The sequence below is a fragment of the Lissotriton vulgaris genome, chromosome 10 (assembly GCF_964263255.1).
Source record: "Lissotriton vulgaris chromosome 10, aLisVul1.2, whole genome shotgun sequence".
Taxonomy (NCBI): domain Eukaryota; kingdom Metazoa; phylum Chordata; class Amphibia; order Caudata; family Salamandridae; genus Lissotriton; species Lissotriton vulgaris.
In genome coordinates, this window is record NC_141698.1 from 265,378,193 (window position 1) to 265,398,901 (window position 20,709).

At 45.1% G+C, this 20,709-nt stretch overlaps 1 protein-coding gene across 2 annotated transcripts in view; it reads left to right on the forward strand.

Moving 5' to 3' along the window:
* The first annotated feature begins 728 nt into the window (after positions 1-728).
* Positions 729-20,709, forward strand: part of RARRES2 (retinoic acid receptor responder 2) — a 58,262-nt gene continuing 38,281 nt past the window's right edge. Inside the window, exon 1 of one of the 2 annotated variants that reach the window (XM_086940965.1) lies at positions 729-1,169. In XM_086940965.1, coding sequence (XP_086797091.1) covers positions 984-1,169 — 186 coding nt within the window. In that variant the 5' untranslated portion in view covers positions 729-983. The remainder of the gene's footprint in view (positions 1,170-20,709) is intronic. The other variant, XM_086940966.1, reaches the window with a different exon arrangement.

The following is a 20,709-nucleotide window of genomic DNA, read 5'->3' on the forward strand; positions in this document are numbered from 1 at the left end:
CTGCTGAGGGGTTGTATGCAGAGCAAGAAGGGGCCCTTCGTTGCTGTTAACAACATGCGTAGGAAGAACAGTGCTAGGGTTAACTTTTAATTATGTGCCTCTCAAATATGTGGATAATAAATGCGAACGCCCATTGCAAAATGAAGGACAATCAATAGCTTGTAACCTCAGAAACCTGGGAGGGAAATTGTGGTAAACAGTATTTATTTATGTTATCTATAAAAAAAAAGAAAAAAGAAATATATATATATATATATATATATATATATATATATATATATATATATATATATATATATATATATATATATATATATATATATATATATACACACATACACACACACCCCGCAGGCACCAGTAGCCCCATAAAGATATTACATCCCAGATTCAAAGTACCGTAGTTATGCAAATTCCCACAATTAGATTCCTCGAGTTCAAGACATAAGAGGGGAAATGTGTAAATGTTTTCAAGTTAAATGAAGACTCCTCTAAAACCTGGGAGTATATTGCTGAGGATAGCGAGGTGTTTAAGTTGTTGCTAAACCACACAATATTTACCTTGTTCCCTCCTTCATTTTACAGAGCACAACACATTTTCAGTCACGTCCTCGAAAAATCAAGTGGGACATTCGTCAAGGTTACACGAGGGCCTGTCACAGATAGTTACCGAGGAAGCGACCGGATAAGTTAATGGTTCACCACAATCAATATCAGGCTGGAGTCCGAGTCAAGCCCGTGCTTGAAATGGACAGAAGGAAGGGTCTGTCCTCAGAACCTGCCAGCGTCTGGGTCACTTTGTACGGTGGTGTCACAGCGGTCCTTCCAAGACTTGACCATACTCTGCTGGTAAAAGACTCAAAGAGCCAGCCAATACCAAAGCCTTCTGTTTAGGCTGGAGAAGAACCTTCTTCTTTTCAAAGTCTCTTTTCAGGGCAGCACCAGGAAGAGAATCCAACATCTCACACTGAGAAGATAAGCCAATGGGGAGGTCACTGGTGATCCTCTGGCTGAGCGCCATCATGGCCACCACCTCTGGTCAGGTGCGGCTGGAGGGGCTCTCAGAGCTGCAGCAGCGAGCCCTTGACATCACGCTGGAGCAGTTCCACGAATCCAAGGAGGTCATCAAGGGATTCAAGGTTCTCTCGTTGCAGGAGGCGACAGAGGCGGTAAGAGGTTCACGGATTAAATACTGGGGCATTTAATGCGCGTCGTTGGGGGGAAATGTTTGGGCTATGGAATAGAGTGGCGGAGAGACGTTAGGTCTCATTTTATTAACAAATGTACATAATTGTTGATGCCACATGAAAAACATTGCCCCATCTGCTCTTCCAATTTCATGCAGATGCAGCACAGCAGATTCTTCTTGGCTCCCTGCTCTCTGCTTTCATATAGATATGATCAGATTGCAATATTGCTCAGTCCAGAAATTAAATCAGTCCTGAAGAAGGCTTCTACGTTCTGAGCTCTTGCCACAGGCACACAAGTATGGGCTGACAACTGCAAGTCAGACGCTCCCCCACCCTGCACACCTTCAGGAAGAGCCTCAAGACCTGGCTCTTCGGCTGACCCGGAGCTGCACCATCCCCCCCCCCCCCCCAGCGCCTTGAAGCCCTCACGGGCGAGTAGCGCGCTTCACAATTACCTGATTGATTGAAGGATGTACCAGTGGCATGGGGCATACATATACACACACACATATTTCAATATTACCTACTATAATACATATCGTTCAAGATTATGTAAGAAATAAATATACAGGTCTATTTACTGTGGTGTTGGATATGAGAAGGCGAGAATGTCTACGGAGAAGGATGTACAGGACAGCAAGAAGTCTGTGTAACGATTCTGTCCACGGCTCCTGAAATTATTCAGCAATGGTTTATCAGAGCCAGAGTGGTCGTTGTATGTGAGATAAGCTAACCTGGTGTGTGAAGTACTCTGTCCCAGCCTTTCTGAGACACAGGCCTTTATGAAACAGTCTGGCTCTTGCCCTGATCCAAGGCTATAAAACGTAGGTCTCCCTTGTAAGGTGGGACATACATTTCCAATATGTGAAGGACTTGCATGGCCGTATTGTCCAGTGCTTAATTTGTGCTGGGGCTGCAGGTGGCGGAAACTGGCACTCATTCTTGGGAACCTTCTCGTATATTTCATCATTCACCTTTGACTCACAGCAAGAGATAGAGACAGAAAAGGGAGAAAGTAGGAGGAAGATAAAAATATGAAAACAGTGACAGTGTAGGGGTAGGGTGGTGGAAGAAAGAAGCACGAGGTGGAATAAGATTAGGCACCCTTAGTCAGCGTGCAGCAGTGCGAGGATGGGCTCCTAAGAAAATTCTTGGGCCCCTGGAAAACTAAGCACTGCTTCTAGCATCCCCTCTAAACTGACTGTTTTACGTCTTGAATGTAGTCGGTCAGCTTTGTATAACCTCTAATAGTTGTGTAATATTTTGGAATATGTGTTGACGCTCCCCTGAGCTGGAGCAATGCGTCCCCATAAATACAGGTTGTGCCTGTTTTTAATAATAAATGAAGTAGTGTCTCCAAAGGTAATGAGATACTGTTTGTAACCAGAATCTGTTAGTCGCTGTAATTTTTTATGTATCTTGTTTCTGGGTTATGTAGCATTATTGTGTTAGAAGATTTTTACAGCACAAAGGGCGCCATTAAATCGATTTTTTGGAGCGGGGAAAAGTATGTCCTATGTACAAACCCCACCAATGTAAAAAAAATTAAACTACCTAATCAAGTACACAGAATTTGCGTATAGCTGACAGGTTAAAACACACAGGCCTAGGGAGACCCAGTAAAAACACACACTGAGTAATTGCTGTGCTAAGTAAGCTGAATATGGGGTGCCCGTTTCAGGCAGGAAAGTAGAGCAACTCTAATTTATATCTGTGTATGTATGTATGTATAGGGTTATGTGAAATAGAAACACTGCGTGATCTTTGGGTTACGCGGATGCGTTTACATCACAGGTTCCCTTTATTAATCCGAATGAACGGTGGTGTTATCTGTCTTCTTTGCTTTGAGGGGTGACCACCGCTCTCTGAGGCACAGAACATGTCCTCTTTCGTGTGGTTGGTCTGGATGTATGCTGCAGTATTTGTAGAGCAGTTTGATTGAGGCTAACCACTTCCTTTCTGGGGTGATTTGTCCTTGACATTGGATCAGAGGGGTTTAGGAATTTCTGACAGCCTGCTTCTGTTCTCTTGTGTAAAGGGCTGATATGTACTCTTTCAAGGTCTCGATTCTAGGTGTTTGTTGGAAACCTTTTCTTTTCCAACAAATATATATATAGAGGGCTTTGGATCAGGTGTTTGCTAGTTCTTGCTAAAGACAGCTCTGACTGTGTTTTGGCAAGACTGATTGTCTCCAATACATCACCTATATTTAGAGTGGGCTTTGTGTGAGTGGCTTTGTTGTCTATTTCACTTCCCTGCTCCTGATTCAATGTTTTTATTCCCTGTTAGTGTGTTTGCCCAGGCCAAGCGGATTTTGGTCTCACAGTGTCTTGAATGGTTAATGTACCTTGCACTGCTGACGTCAGACCTGGCTTTGCCCTGCACACAAGAGAACATTTTGTCACCCCCTTGCTCAACATCACCTTGCTCATCTTTGGCTACTAGCCACACTCTTGGCAGGCAGCAACCATTTATGTTTTTGACCATTTCAAGATGTCTGCTCATGAGTGCGCATGTTCAAGCATGCATGGGGGCATCTTTCAGTTTGATTTATTTTATATTTGTTGTGTTTTTCTTTGTAGGAAGGCAAAGGGATTTTATTGAGATGAAACTTGTAGCTCCAGAATTGGTTGAGGGCTTGATTTCCTTAGGCCAATGCACCTCCCCTTCTGTACTCTCCAATTAGGGTGACCAACTGGCATGGGTGCAAAGTCAGGACAGTGAGTGTAAAAATTCAGGACAAAGGGTCAAAATTCAGGACAAAAATTCAGGACAGAAGGTCAAAATTCAGGACAAAAGGTGAGTTTTACAGACACACCAAAGGAGGTTGCGCAATAGTATATATAACTAAGTAAATAGACAACCACTTAAGTACAAGTGAAAATAAGTTAACATTAGGTTGAGACAATTGTGCACTTCATGTTTTTTCAGTATGTGTGCAGCTTTAAGCAAATGTGCAGGTCTTTTTGTGGTAACAAAACCGCCGCCCCCCACCCCACCGTTCCTGCACCCAGAGAAAACGCCCAATGCACGGTCCAGCCAGTCTGGCCTTGCTACCACCCTCCAATGGCGCCCCTCATCTTCACACAGACCCTCTCTCATATGTATTTAGTTTCTTTTATAGTGCTACTCATACCAAGTATGTAGGGCAGAGTGTCGGAGTAAGTTGCAATACACACATATTATATAGAGACAATCACTCATAAAACTGTGAAAGTCAATGTATAGGAAGTGTTGCTTAAGATAATGGGGCTTACAATGTCTAATCATACTTTCATCCATCATTCAGTCTTTCACCATTCATTCTGTCCTTCCATCTGTGTGCCCAGCCATGTCCATATTCAACCATTTATAAACCTATCCATCACGTATCTTTACATCTATCCTTTCACTCATCCATCCCTCCATCACCCTCTTACTCATCCATCAATCCATTATGCATCCATCTACCCTTTCACCCTAGCCATTCGTACACTCATCCATCCAGTCATTTACCTATGCAGCCATCCTTTCACTTACTCATTCGTCATCCAGTCACTCATCCTTCCACCTGTTCATTCATACATTCACTCATCCTCCCTTTCTCTCCCCATTCCTTTTTCACTTAGCGATCCATCCTTCCATCCACCTACCCATCCATTTACTCATCCACTCATGAATCCATCCATTGAACTTCACTTAGCGATCCATCCTTCCATCCACCTACCCATCCATTTACTCATCCACTCATGAATCCATCCATTGAACCTATCACTCATCCATCCTTTCACTCATCCATCCATCATTTCTCTCATCCATCCACCTCTTTACTCCTTCACTCATCTATCCATCATTTTGTCCATCTACCCGTCCTTTCACTCACTTATCCAGCCTTACATCCACACTTTCACTCATCAGTCCATCCATTCACCCTTTCACTTATCAAGACATCAATCCACCCTTTCACTTATCCATTCATCAATCCATCCATCCATCATTTCACTCATCCATCCATTCACTCGCCCATCATCCACCCTTTCACTCATCCATCCGTCAATCATTTCACTCATTCATCCAGCCATCCATCCACCCATCCCTTCACTTACTTACTCACTCACCTTTTCACATTAATTGTGAGCTGAGCCTTTGTCTGCAGAGTTGCAGACATAAGAGACCCATCGCGAAGTCCACCCTCACTGTAGTTCCTAAAGTAAGGGATGGGGTGGAACAGGGTTCACTATGCCCCTGCACATAGGCAATCTGAAAAAGTGGAAGGCATAAGTCATGCATGATGCACAGTGCCTGGACGTGGGGCGACTGTGACATGGTGTTGTTTCCAGAGCTTTAAGTGGGATGAAAAAACTAGGGGGGTCTCTCCAAAAGGGTGTTTGATGTAATTAAGGGCGTGGATTAAAACACCTAAGCTAAAAATCTGTGCTTAGTATAATGTGCCGCCCAATTGGAATTTTTGTTGCTTCTGTCATTGCATCCAGATATATATTACAAGAAGTTACGTTACACCTAGAACAAGTAATGCACTTACAACAAGCCAGAACTATTGGCTTTGTCAATGGTTGTTAGTTGCATAAAATAAAAACGCATCAACCATGACTTCCTTGAATATAATATTGAAAATGTGTCAGTTCTAAATGATGAGACTCTGAAAGAACTATAATCCTTTCCTTTGAACTTCTTTCACTGCCTACCTTCAATTAACTGGATTCTCACCTAGCAGCAGCATGGGCGTTTTTGCACTTCCAGGTAACAGAAAGCCCTGCCCTAGACCGAGGCGGGAGGAGGCCACCACATGCGGTGCCAGCCCAGACTGACCCATTGTTATTCTGTATGTGGCAATCAGCCCCACACAGAATGACAATGGGCGGGGTGGGGCAGCTCCTGTGCTCAGAGGAGTGTGAGGCGGCCCCATCAGGGAGCTGAGGCCTTTCACAGGGGAACAGCTCTGTTCCCTGAAAGGCCCAAAATTACGGACAGAAGGCGTCCGTAAAAGGGATCCTCACGGACAAAAGAGGTGCGGTCCAATTTACGGACGGTCCGTGAAATTTACGGGCGGTTGGTCACCCTAGCTCCAATATCAGTTTCAAACTGAGGCCGCCAGATGATGGCAAGGATACGGGAAGGAAAGCCCCGAAAGCCTCAGCAGAAGCTGCCACGTGGGCCCAAAGGTGAGAGCTCTGCCAGTTCATTCTGTCGACAGTGGTCTGGCTGAGGTGGATTGACTGCATACCTCTCACGCTCTTCAGGTGGCTGGCAAACCCCCCGCAGTTTTTTATTTTGAGGTGCTGTCCATTATTAGAGTTCATGAGGAAATTATATACCCTGAAAGAAAGGGGATCATTTGTAATCCTACTGTTCCTAGGGTCTACAATATGACTCCAAAAACCCCCTATGATATGTTGCTTCTTCATCCTAGCACAATACCACCCCACAAAATGTGCTAACTAACATACAGCTAGTAAGTTGGAATATAGCTGGATTCAAAGCTAAATTGGCAGATGTAGACTGGGGAGGATTCATTGAAAAATGTAACATTTGTTTTTTCCAAGAGTCTTGGGCAGTAAATAAGGTCTATAAGCAGGGTTTTATTACATACAACATCGAAGCTATAGCTTCAACAGCAGGTAGGCCATTGGGAGGACTTACTGTATGGATTAAAACAACCCTCGATTGCTTAATCATGGTTATCAAGATCGATTCCATAGGTCTTCTTGCCCATAAATTGATCCCAAAGTCAGGGACCCCATATTTTTTGGTCAACATCTATAACAGGTCATCTTCTTTTAATTAACCCTCCCAAATCCTGAAATCTTTGGTCACACTTTTAGAAGTTCACGATATAGGACGTAACGTGGTTATCGCAGGTGATCTTAATACCACATTTGAGCCTTATCCACCCATGCCACAGCAGACTAGGGTAGAGGACGAATGTTAGGGAATACCTCCACATTCTAACCTTAACAAAAATGTCAGAATGAGTGCAGCTGCCCTGCAGGTCACAGGCATAGTTGTTGATGGCTTAAGACTGTGTAATGGCCGCTCTTTTTCAGACTTTAGAGCCAAATCCACCTTTAAGAGAGGGGATTATAAAAGTAACATCGATTATATATTGCTAGATGTCATGGTTTGGCACGAGATGGCCGATATAGACGTTTTTGAATGCCAGGACAGTGACTATTTTCCTCTGTCACTTAAATTGAAGGGGTCCCAAATTAGGGACGTGTCCTGCCTTTGATAATCAATCAATCAATCAATCAATCAATCATAGCATTTGTAAAGCGCACTACATACCCATGAGGGTCTCAAGGCGCTAGGGGGGGGGGGGGGCTGCTACTGTTCGAAGAGCCAGGTCTTGAGGAGTCTCCTGAAAGTTAGGAGGACTTCAGTCTGCCGTTGGTGGATGGGGAGGGTGTTCTACGTCTTGGAGGCAAGGTGGGAAAATGATCTGCGGCCGGCAGCCACTCTTCGGAAGCGGGGGACAGTGGCAAGGGCGTGGTCTGCGGACCGGAGCTGGCGGGCAGGGGTGTAGAGGCCGAGTCGGCTTGTGAGATATGCTGGTCCGGTGTTGTGGAGTGCTTTGTGTGCGTGGGTGAGGAGCTTGAAGGTTATCCTCTTGTTGATGGGGAGCCAGTGCAGGTCTTTCAGGTGATGTATGATGTGGCTGCGGCAGGGGATGTCGAGGATCAGGAGTGCAGAGGCGTTCTGGTCATTTCAGGAGTTTGGCTGGGACCCCTGCGTAGAGTGCGTTGCAGTAGTCCAGTCTGCTGCTCACGAGGGCCTGGGTGACTGTCCTTCTAATTTCAGTGGGGATCCACTTGAAGATCCTGCGAAGCATGCAAAGGGTGTTGAAGTAGGAGGAGGAGACGGCGTTGACCTGCTTTGTCATGGAGAGTGTGGAGTTGAGGATGATCCCTAGGTTTTGTGCGTGGTCAGTGGGAGTAGGGGGTGCTCCTAGTGCCTTCGACCACCAGGAGTCGTCCCAGGCTGAGGGGGTGGAACCGAGGATGAGGATCTCCGTCTTGTCTGACTTCAGCTTCAGACGGCTGTTCCTCATCCAGTCGGTGATGGCCTTCATTCCTTCATGGAGGTTGGTTTTGGTAGTGTGGCTGTCCTTGGTGAGCGAGAGGATAAGCTGGGTGTCTTTGGTGTTGGAGATAATGTTGAGATCGTGTTGTCGGGCGACGTGGGTGAGTGGTGCCATGTAGACGTTGAACAGCGTTGGGCTGAGAGATGAGCTTTGGAGTACGCCGCAGATGATCTTGGTGGCTTCGGAGCAGAAGGGGGGAGGAGGACACTCTGGGTTCTTCCGGAGAGGAAGGAGGTGGTCCAGACCAGGGCCTTCTCTTGGATTCCGGCGTCGTGGAGGCGTGCTCTTAGTGTGCGGTGGCAGACTGTGTCGAATGTAGCTGGCAGGTCCAGGAGAATGAGGGCCGCGGTTTCTCCGTTGTCGAGTAGGATCCTGATGTCGAGGGTGGCGGCGATGAGGGCAGTTTCGGTGCCGTGGTTGCTGCGGAACCCGGACTGGGACGGATCCAGGATGCTGTTCTCTTCGAGGAAGTTGGTCAGTTGTTTGTTGACAGCCTTTTCGATGACCTTCACTGGGAACAGGAGCAGGGAGATGGGCCGGAAGTTCTTGAGGTCCTTGGGGTCTGCCTTGGGTTTCTTTAGTAAGGCATTGATCTCTGCGTGCTTCCAGCTCTCCAGGTAAGGTCGATGTCTTGAAGAAGGTGTTGATGGTTTTCCAGAGGTGGGGTGCGATGATGCTGCTAGCTTTATTGAAGATGTGGTGTGGGCAGGGGTCTTCGGGGGATCCAGAGTGGACGGTGTTCATGATCTTGATGGTGTCATCGTCGTCGATGTTGGTCCAGGCGAGCAGACGGTTGGTGCGGGTGGTGGTCGTGGGAGCGGGGGTGTCGGTGGTTGCCAGGGTGCTGATGACATTGAAGCTGTTGGGGATGTCTGTGATCTTGCAATGGAAGAGGTGGACAGTGAGTGGCACAGGTCTTGTGATGGTGGGATGTCGTTGGTGTTGGAGCTGGGGTTGGAGATTTCCTTCACGATGCTGAAGAGCTCTTTGCTGTTGTGTGCGTTGTTGTCTATGTGGTCTCTAAAGGCGGTCCTTTTGGTGGATCTGATGAGCTGGTGGTGTTGGCGGGTGGCGTTCCTGTGGGCTGAGTAGCTTTCTGGTGTTCTTTTGCGGGTCCAGTTTTTTTCTAGTTTTCGTCAGGTTCGCTTGGAGGCCTGGAGTTCTTCAGTGAACCAGCTGGATCTCTTGCTGGTGTGGGTGTTAGGGGGCTTCTTGAGTGGGGCGAGGGTGTTGGCGCAGTCGTTGGTCCATTGTCTAAGGCTGCGGGCTGCGGTTTTGGGTCGGTTGGGGTTGGTCGGGTCCGTGGGTGGGATCTGGGCGAGGGTGGCGGTTAGCTGGTCCTTGGTGATCTTGCCCCAGCTGCGGCGGGGCATCTGCTGCATGTGGTGGGTTTCTGGAAGGTGAAGTGGCTGCATCGGTGGTCGGTCCAGTGGAGTTCTGTGGAGCGGTCGAAGAAGACGTGAGTGCTCGCTGAGAAGATGGGGTCAAGCGTGTGGCCGGCGGAGTGAGTTGGTGGTGTGACGAGTTGTCTAAGTCCGAGGTTGTCAAGGTTGTCGATCAGGGTGGAGGAGTTGGCGTCGTTGTGGTTCTCGAGGTGGAAGTTTAGGTCCCCAAGGAGGATGTAGTCCGTGGAGGCGAGGGCATGTATGCTGATGAAGTTGGCGATGGAGTTGCTGAACTGCGGTCGTGGTCCGAGGGGTCTGTAGATGAGGGTCCCTCTGAGGGTGCTGTTGGGGTCGGTGTGGATCTGGAAGTGTAGGTGTTCGGCGGTGATGAGGGTGTCGTCGGCGTGTGTTGAGATTTTGAGAGTGTTCCTGTGGACGATGGCAATTCCTCCTCCTATTCCATTGGTGCGGTCCTTGCGGGTGATCTTGTAGCCTTCCGAGATGGCTATGGCGATGTCAGGTACCGAGGAGGGGGGCTGCCAGGTCTCCATCAGGAAGGCGACGTCTGGGATGTTGATGTCGAGTAGGTCCCAGAGTTCAACTGCGTGTTTGCGAGCGGAGCGGGTGTTAAACAGGATACAGCGATACAAAAGGGGATGATGGACGGCGCGTTTGAGCAAATCAAACACTAACCCCCAGTCAACTGATCAGGGTCCTTGGGTGCGCTTTGGGGCAGCCCGGTAGCAGGTGTGTGATCTTCCGGTGTTGAGTCATAGTGGAGGCCGACATCGTGATGAGTGTGGGGGCCAGGGGTCCTGGCGCTGGGCGCGGTCCAGGCGCAGACGGGCTTGCCTTAGGCGCGCCAGCGACGAGCCTGCTGCGCGGCCTCCATATGAGAGGATGAGGAGGGAGGAGCAGCTGGGAGGCAGGAGCTGAATGGCGAATGGGGATGCAAAGGGGCGGGCTGCAGGGGACGCAACCGTGGGAACGCGGAGTGGGGCAGGGGTTACAAGAAGCATGGGGGGCACCGGAAAAAAAGGGGCACAAGAGAGAATGGGCACAAGGGAGTAAGAGAAAAGAAAAAACAGAAGAGGCACAGTACTTAGAAAGCACTACAGGCAGGCAGTATTTAGCGGGAACAAGCAGTTATGAGCAGCAGCTGCAGGGGCTGAGGTCACACAGGGATGGCTGCGTGGCAGTGAGGGGAGCGACCTGCCTGGTGACAGAAACATCTAATGCGGCAGTCCTGAATAATAACAGGTGGATTAGGAAATGGTTGGACATCTATGAATCTGAGAATATCCAGAAAGAGATTTATAGAATATTCAGTGCAGCACTAACAATATTTAAAGACCAGGACGTACACCTCCTCAAAACTTGGCCGTTCACAAAGATTTGTTTTCAAATTTGAAAACATTCTTTGAGAAAGAGGTTAAAACCCATAATAATGTTCCCAAAATGCATGAAGGGTTTGACCATCACTGCAGAGTGGCAAAAATTGACTTGGTGTAAGCCCTAAAAAGTATTATAAGGCTGATATCATTAGTTCCAGACGGAATTATGCCATGGTAATTAAGACAAGCAAGAAGACCCAGTGTGAAGCCAAAATTTGGGAGTGCCTGCTGGAAGCAGAGAGAGGAAAGGACATTCGATTGTTTTAGCATCTGGTGACCCATAGTGGAGACAGGGATTATTCCCGCCCTGAATGTCATATCCCCACAGGGGAGTGGGTCAAGCAATTTACAGCTCCCTATGCAGAGCCAACACCTGAGGAGAGCACCCACGGCCCTGGGACCTTTCTTAGCACCTTGGGAACAGGAAGTGAGCCAGTGGACTTTACATTAGAAGATGCCCTGAATGTGCTTTACACACAGAAAGAGGGAAAGCTCCTGATCTTGACAGTATTCCCTCTGATATGTTTGGCGCTGAACCTCTCATCTGGGGCAAAAATGATTCCTATTTTTAAAAAGAGAGACAGGCAATCTCCAGGTAATTATCGCCCTATAAGTCTAATCAATAATATTCAAAAGATTTACAGTAAACAACTTTAGAGAGAATTATGGGAATGGACACGGTCTAACAATTTGTTGCTGCACTTTCGAGCAGGTTTTAAAGCCAACACAAGTCCGGTTGATCAGGTCCTTCGGTTCTTGACCATAAAGTGAAAAACAATCGCTATTGATTGATGTTTGTTATTTGACACATTTGTTAACTTACAAGCTGCTTTCGACCTTGTTCCCAGGGGTAAACTGTGAGGATCCCTGGGAAAGCTGGGGTTCCCGCTGGTATATTGTGTTTAATCCAGCAATTATATATAGACAATTTTGCTAGAGTCAGGTGGGATCCGGGTGGTGTAACAACTGGAGATATTCCCATCAGATAAGATGTCCGCCAGGGATGTGTCCTGGCACCCACACTACTTTTATTATTTATTAATGGATGCATCACCTATCTTTTGGACTGTGAGAACAACTCCTCTAAAATGGCTGAGTCCAAAGTGCCGGGTCTGCTCTTTGCAGAGAACACTCTTCTTCTCTCTAAAACCTTGCAGTGTCTAAGCACCCATTTGGGGAGGTTTAGTTTATTCTGCAAGGACGATGGCCTAGAAATGCACAACAGCAAAACTAAATATATGGGGCCTCATTTATGAGAAATGACGCATCGCTGCGTTAACGCAGCGATGCGTCACTTCTCAGTGTGCACTCTTTGCGACATACCTCAGGGGTCATATTTAATGTATGACGCATCATGTCGCAAGGAGTTACAGATACGTCAGTATTTCTGACGTATCTGTAAGCGCAAAAGTGACGCATTGCGGGAGTGTGTCACAAAAGTGACGCAACTCCAGCAATGCGTCCTTTCACATGGGGCAAGCCTCATGTGAAATGGCCTGCATCAGTCTTACGCCTGCTGTGAGGCAGGCGCAAGATTTTGACGCAACGGCGTCCTAGAAGTGACGCAGTGAAATCTCATAGATTTCACTGCGTCACTTCTACGAGGCTTTTGCGGGGCACGCCCCCCTGCATACATTATACCTGATGCAGGTATAATGTAGCGCAGGGGTTTACAAAGTGACGCATCTGCTTAGATGTGTCACTTTGTAAATAGTGCGCAACAGGAGGCATGTTTTACGCCGCCGATGCGTCACAAAAAGTGACGCATCGGAAGCGCAAAACTGACACAAGGCCTCATAATGAGGCCCACGGTAATTAGCCGGTGGAAAAAAGTCACGCGGAATGTGGTTCTAGATGGTGCCAGTTTAGATAGGGGTCCCAGCTAGAATGTGACGTGATATGCAAAATTTCGAGCAATGAATTACACAAACAATAAATGGGTCCACATTGTTTTAATCACAACGGGATCAAGTATACTGAATATATATACGAGCAAATCAATAATACAATTGGTTGTACAGTGCCCCAGGGAGAATAAGGGTAGGGAAGGAGGTAATGATAGGTGCTTTGGTGAGGATAAGGTGATAGACAAAGGTACGTGACAGTAAAATTATGTGGTCATGGATACTGTATTATCAAGTTTTTACAGTGTAGTGGACCAAAGGTTCATCACATTTGAATCAAGGAATCATACTCCACAGACAACAATGAATGCACTTGGTGCATTCTAACTTGGTCGCCCTCCCCAGTCCCCCTGAATCATTATTCGTTAATTCATTTTTACAGGTCGTCCGGACTTTATTCATTGCGGGTCCCGTGGGCGTCTCCTACTGTTACCGGGGACATTCTTATACCGCACTCATCGCCAATTGCATCCCGTGGTATTATTGGATTTTACCACATGGCACGAACCTCCTGAATGGATTCAAGTAGATGGTGGCCTTATACTGAGTCCATCTGACTACGTTTTTACGGTTGTCCGGCCCCCTTATCTGTCCTGATGAAGACCCCACAGCAAGGGCACAACTGATCCCTGCATCAGAGGGTCGGAACGTCTACAACCACCTACTGCGTCTTCAACTTCACTCCAACATTTGTTTCATTCATTGTTATCTGTGGAGTATGATTCCTTGATTCAAATGTGATGAACCTTTGGTCCACTACACTGTAAAAACTTGATAATACAGTATCCATGACCACATGATTTTACTGTCACGTACCTTTGTCTATCACCTTATCCTCACCAAAGCACCTATCACTACCTCCTTCCCTACCCTTATTCTCCCTGGGGCACTGTACAACCAATTGTATTATTGATTTGCTCGTATATATATTCAGTATACTTGATCCCGTTGTGATTAAAACAATCTGGACCCATTTATTGTTTGTGTAATTCATTGCTCGAAATTTTGCATATCACGTCACATTCTAGCTGGGACCCCTCCCTCTTAGTACTTATTGAACCCAGGTCCCAGTGACTATGTTTGGGTAAACCCCTTTTACATACTCCAGTTTAGATAGGGTCACCGATTTTGACTGCCTAGGGGGTGGGACTCAATAAATCCCATAGTTGGACCGCCCAGATTTGAAAAAGCTTACTGACTCTCAAACATAGAGCTGGATCCATTGTAAGGTTTGCCAATAGGGCCACTTCATACTCTCTTTCATCGGCATTAAAGATATATAAGGCCCAAGTGTGTGGGTCAGCTCTATACGGGGCTGATTTGTGGGGCTACTGTGGCCTTGATTCACTAGATAGAAGAGAAAATAATTGTATTCAATCTTTGCTGAGGCTTCCGAAAAGTGCCCCATTTCTCTCGTTAACGTTTGGCTTTAATCTCAGAGAAATGTCAGACATGGCTTAAAAACCCCACCTTACATTGGATCAGGCTCTGTACAACTGAGGAGCTGGCCTCGTACAAAGATTGCCTCTGGGACATAAGGGCTAACCATCTGGCACATACGATCCCCGGGTATCGCATGTAAAGACCTGGCTGGATAGGCTAGGACTGACCGAATAATACACTCGATTCTACTTTAATACCTGAAAGCGTCTGAGAAAATGTCAAACTTTGCAATTAGAATGCTGTCTTTTGCACCAGAATCTCAACTGTATCCACAGTCAGTCTCACAGACTCATACATGTCCTTCACAATTAGAAGAATATATGGACTATGCAAGTGCCCCATTTTAAAGAACACCTTTTATTAAATTTAGGCTAGGGATTTTGCCATTTGCATCCTTCACTTGCTCATGGAACAAAACATAAAAAAAGATGTTTCTACCAACTTATGTCCAATGGGCTGTTTAGCTGTTGAAAACGAAGAACATTTACTGCTATTTTATTGTGCTTATACAAAACAGCTTGCTCGTTAGAATGCTCCCATTTGCAAACTCTTTAGGCCTGAAAATCGGCACAAAGCCCTGAAAATCTGCAAGTCAGATAACAGGTGTCGCATTGTATATTCGGTCGCCAAGTACTTACGCTCAGTGATTAATTTGTAAAAAAAAAAATAAGGGCTGGGGATCTCATCAGGAGGCAGCTTGCACCAGCCCATTTCTCCTGTTAGCGCCACCTAAAACAGAACCAACTAATAACCATGAAAGTGGGGAGAGGATGTGGCATAATGGCCACAACGGCCAACTTCGGAGCAGGAGAACCAGGTTCAAGCTCGGTGTCGGCTCATCATCCTGTGAGTCTGGGCAAACCACTTAATCTCCCTGTGCCTACCATAAATGAATGTGTCCTTAATTGGTGCTCATGAAAAGTGCTGGTGTTGTTGATTAAGTGCCGGGGCTGAGCACCGAAAACCACCAGCTCAAATTAAGTACTGCTAAAGCTCAATTTTGCACATTAGATCAAAGACTGATGGAAAATAAATTCACGTTAAGGGCGTTTTACTAATGTTTTAAAAGTCTCATTTTGTTTTTTAACGCACTGTGCACTTTAAGCCTATTTAAGATAGACAACCTTTAAGTTGCCTTCAATCTGTTTTTAGGGCTTTCTGGATGGCATAGCGGACACTTTCCTAGCACATTTTAAGACTTTCTTAGAGGTTTTTGTCTCTCTTGTAATTGTTTTAGCATGGAGGTACTCTATAGTGCTTTTTCTTCTGTTAATAGACGTAGCATGATCTTAAGTTATTTTAATTCATTTGTATTGAAATGAACTGTGTATTTGACCCACTATTTTTCATGTAATATCTGTATGATTTTTACTGTTCATCCCTTTTATAGTTCTTTGAGCCAAAATAAAGTTGGTTGTTGATGATCTGTTGGCATGTGTAGAGTGTGGTGTTGTGGGGTGAGCTACAGTGATGTGGTAGTGAGTGACGTGGTCCTATCTGTTGTCGTAAGGAGTAATGTTAATTGGAGGAACCATCTAATGTAGTATGGTGGAGTATCTTTTGTAAAGTGTGTGATATGGTGATGTAATGCAATGGTATGTAGTGTGAGTTCCACTGTGATATCCAGTGTTGTGTGCTGTTTGCCAGAAAGGGTATGTTGATACATATGATGTTGTGTGTGGGATGATGAGTTTTGGTAAGGTGTAATATGGTGTAATACGTTGCACAAGGGTGTGGACTGGTGTTGTGATACTGTGCTGTAAAAAGTGGCATAATGTGGTGTGTGGTAAAAAGAATGAATTGATTTTGTGTATCCATTATTAGTACTCCACATTATGGGTTCGATTTTCATGACATTCTATTAAAATTACTGGTATTGTTTTGTGGCTGCAGCAGAACAGTGCCCTGCCATACTTTGGAGGTACTGTGCTGTATATCATTATACAGTGTAGTGAAAAGGCTCAGATTAGATTCATGGTGTTTTATGCATGTTGTGAATGGTGTGAAAGTTATGATCTGCTGAGATATGGTGTGATGTGATCTGATGCTTACTTACTTTCAACTTTATTTACTTACTTTAAACTTTATTTCAGCTGTAAGCCATAAAAGCACATAACATAAAACATACACAAAACATTTGGCATTTACAGTATAAATCTGCAAACTTCCATATAATAATATAACCAGTAAAGCAACCTATGACTCCTTGCTATGAAGCAGGCTCCTACAGCGTAAGGATTTAATGCAATTTGTATGGGGGTGCCTGGTACCTCCCTGGGCTTAAATTAATTGTTGACATAATTGCAAATCCAGCTATCCTGAAGCTAGGCGAGTGTGGATTTCTGGGTAATAAAACAGGTTAATCACCTGCTAAAAGGTTAAAAGAATATACAACTAAAAAACTGATCCTGGTATACAACAAGTATTAGACTTCCTATTCACCAACGATTGTACAGCTACCCTGTTACTGTTTGCCACAATACAAGTTTCTTATGAGGAATACTTGACTTGTACCTTATTCTTCACACGCTTATCAGAAAACGAGAGAGAGCAAAGATTGACAGCTACACGTGTCGTATCTGGGAATCCTGAGTGCTTCCTTATGTTCCCTAACTCCCAATTTCTGACTGAGAGGAATAATCCAACACCTCCTTTGCGACATGTAGATTGGGCAGAAGAAGATAATGTGCTCAATGGATTCTTTTTTCGATCCCCACAGGCCGGACAATGCAACTCCTTTGCCCATGGTACACACTCTCACTTTTCAGTTAAGGCTTGAACAGGTAAAGTTCCATACCGGAACTGCAAGTAAAGAGACCTGACTAGAGGGGGTTCTATTTCATCCAGAATAGTCCTCTAGCTTAAAGGAATTCTTAGCTGTGAGATTTGTTAGAGTTCCATGGCTTTACTGGCTAGGCATGCGATTATCTCTATATTATCTCTATATTGCCAGTATGCAGTTTTAATATGTAATTAGGAACTAGTCACTAGTCACTGCCTGGACTGGGGTATTCCACAAACTCTTAAGGCCAATGGCTATTTATGTACCCTTTACCTGCTTTAGCGATGGAATTCTGCTAGAGACCACTTGGGACAAGATTTCCTCTAACCCCTGTCGATAAACAGCTAGCTCCTGGGTGATCCAGATCCTCCTCCAATAAAGTATGGGGTACAGTGCCAATTTATCTGAGATATTTCCGGCCCCAGGTCCAGCCTAAGTGGGCGCAAAGGAGTGCTTACCGGTAAACCTTATGCATCTTGAGGGGGTGCAGAAAGGAGTGGCAAGCTGGGGTGAGAGTGGAAGAAAAGTGTGGTATGCGCTAGGGTGTGATGTGATTTTGGGTTGGGCTTTGGTAATTTGTTATGATATTGTACACTGTTTAAGTGTCCATCGTCTTCTGGGGTGAGGTAGGTTTTAGATAGTGGGCAATAGTGTGGCATGTTTGATATGGTCTGGCCAGGTACTGATTTAAATATTTTGGAACTGGAGTGTAAAGAGGAGTTTTGTGACATGATCAAGCACATTCTGTGGAGAGGGATTTGGTAGGATCGAGCCATATAGTGAATATTCAGTGATGGCTGGTGTGGTGTTTTGTGTCATGGCGTGTTGTGGCGAGGTGTGGTATGGTTTGATTAGAGTTTAAGTTTGTGCTTTAATTTAGTTGGTATAGACTGTGTAGGAATTATGCAAGTTGTGTTGTCAACTCAATTTATATGAGATGTGTAATGTGTAGTATAGCATGGACTTCAATGATGTTTTTGAATAGGGTGACGTGGTGACATTAGGAAATGATTGTATGACAAAATATTGAAAGACAGAAAATCGACCTGCAAAAATATCGACTCAGAAATATCGACGTCAAAAATATCTAAGTCCTATCTACATAAAGGTGAGTACAAAAATATCCCCAAAAAATATTGTTGTCAAAAATATTGATGTTAAAAATATCGTTTTAATAATAATGTAAAAAGAAGTAAAAAATACATATAATTTACAAAATTATAGATATAAACAATAAAACATATTTAAAAAATAATAACTAATACATACAATTTTAAAATTAATTAAACATCTACATATAAATTAATATATATACTTACTCCACATATTGCAACAGTAGGGAAAGCGTTGGATAGATAAGAGGTCAAAATGACTATTCCCACTCCAGTGAGTGCAACAGTAGGGAAAGCACAGGATAGCGTAGGGGTTAAATTAACATACTTATCAATTACATAATGTTTTATAAAAAAAATAACATATTAATGTGAGAACGTGGCTCTATATATACTGGACCAGAATAAGGAACAGTGTGTATAGAGTCCACAAACCCCAAAGGTATAACAGAGGTTAAAGTCAGGTGTGACCTTACTCTCTAAAGTGGTAGCTTGGTCGAGAAGTAAGGCAATACCAGAGGACAGTGTAAAGCACTTCTTGTACACACTCAGTCAGCAAAAGGTTTCACACACTCAAGGACTGAACTCTAGGCCAATTGTTTTTATATCAAAATATATAGTTGTTTTATTTTTAGAACCAACAGGTATAAAAATATTCTTTTCTCGATATGAGTACTCACATATAATTACTTTGCAACGAAACAATAAACTTTGTAAACACAATAGGTACAATGGTTGCAGTAGGCAACACAATTCTAAACACAATTTGACATTGAGCTCAATGGGTTTTCTACATAAATACAGCTAGGTACTTTATTGATTACTTTTGTAGTCCCGGGACTAGATCATAGAGTCAGTCTTGGGGTCTAAGCTGGAAACAGTTTAGCAAAAACGATTTGGCTATTGCTATGATTTTTAGGAAATATAAAACTATTTCAAAAGTTCACACTTAGAAACTTTTCAATGAAAATCTGGCAATGTTATCCAATGGGAGGAAAATCAAGTTGCAGTTAAAGTACGTTCTCGTTACTTTGGTAATCCAGGACTGGGCTCCTAAGTCTAGCACTGGGGTCTCTACTTAAAACAGGTAAACAATTACGTTTCAGTAGTAGGTACGATTTTTAAGGAATATTTGTAATTTTCATAAGTAGACAAGAAATTTCACAGAAAAACAGTCAATGGTTTCCTATGGACGGAATTTAGATTACTAGTAACCACGGTTGTGATTACTTTTGCAGTTCAGTACTTGGCTAAAAGGTACAGCACTGGCTTCTCTCCTGATTCCAGGTGAGTACTTCAGATTTCGATATTCGGCTGATTTTAGATGAATATTCTAACATTTCAAAACTTCACACTTGGAAGAATTTTCACAGAAAAACAGTCAATAGTTTCCTATGGCAGACATTTTTATAACTAGCAAACACGGTTGTGATTACTTTTGTGGTTCAGTACTGGGCTACAGATATAGTACTGGCTTCTCTCCTGATCACAGGTCAGTAATTCAAAATTTGTTATTCGGCTGATTTTAGATGAATATTTTAAAGTTTCAAAACTTCACACTTAGAAGATTTTTTGAGTCTAACCAGTCAATGTTATCCTGTGGCAGGAAAGTGAGTCATCGGTTTTCAGGTGAGTACTCGACTGATGAAGTTAAGGTTCTGGGCATAGACTCAGGGGTCCCCCAGGGTCAGGTAAGTACAGTTGGTTCAGTCCCCAGCAGTACAGGGGCGGCCGGGTGCAGAGGTAGTTAGGCCCAATGATATCCAATGAGGGAAAGGGGGCATCCGGTTGGTGGCTGCTGGCTATCAGGCCACGCGGCTGTGGGAGCTGGGCTCCTGGTCACTTGCTCAGGGCAAATCGGGAAGTAGGATAGGGTAGAGGTTGCACAGCCAGGGGCACTCGGGCGGCTGGGTGCAGGGTGCTTTGAGACGTAGGGCACTCAATGTTATCCAATGAGGATCTTGAAAAGGGAACAAAGGCTGCAGGCTTGGGAACTGTGGATCTTCTGGAGCAACCAACACTTTGGGGGGTAAGTTGGGATCTTGGAGGAAAGGTAGGCACCCAGGAGTTGTGCACAGGGGGCCGTGGGGTGCCGGGTGCAGGGGTGTCTTTTGAGGTCGGGAAATCTTACCCCCTGCTGGTCGCGGTCGGAGGGGTCCTTTGTCCTGAGGCTGCAGGCGTCATCGGGGTCATCCAGGAAGGTCCTTGGGCACTGGATTCCAGGTCAGAATCGCCGGGGGGACGTCCTCATGGTCTTGATTCACCCCAGCACAGGTCAGGCTTGGCGGGTGCAGAGTGTGCAGGGTTCGCGGTTCCGGGCTGATGCCATGGCTTGTTACTTGCTTTGAGCAGTACCGCTGCTCGTGGGAGACCCAGGTAGTCAGAGTCACAAGGCAGCCAGGTCCTCTGGGGTTTTTG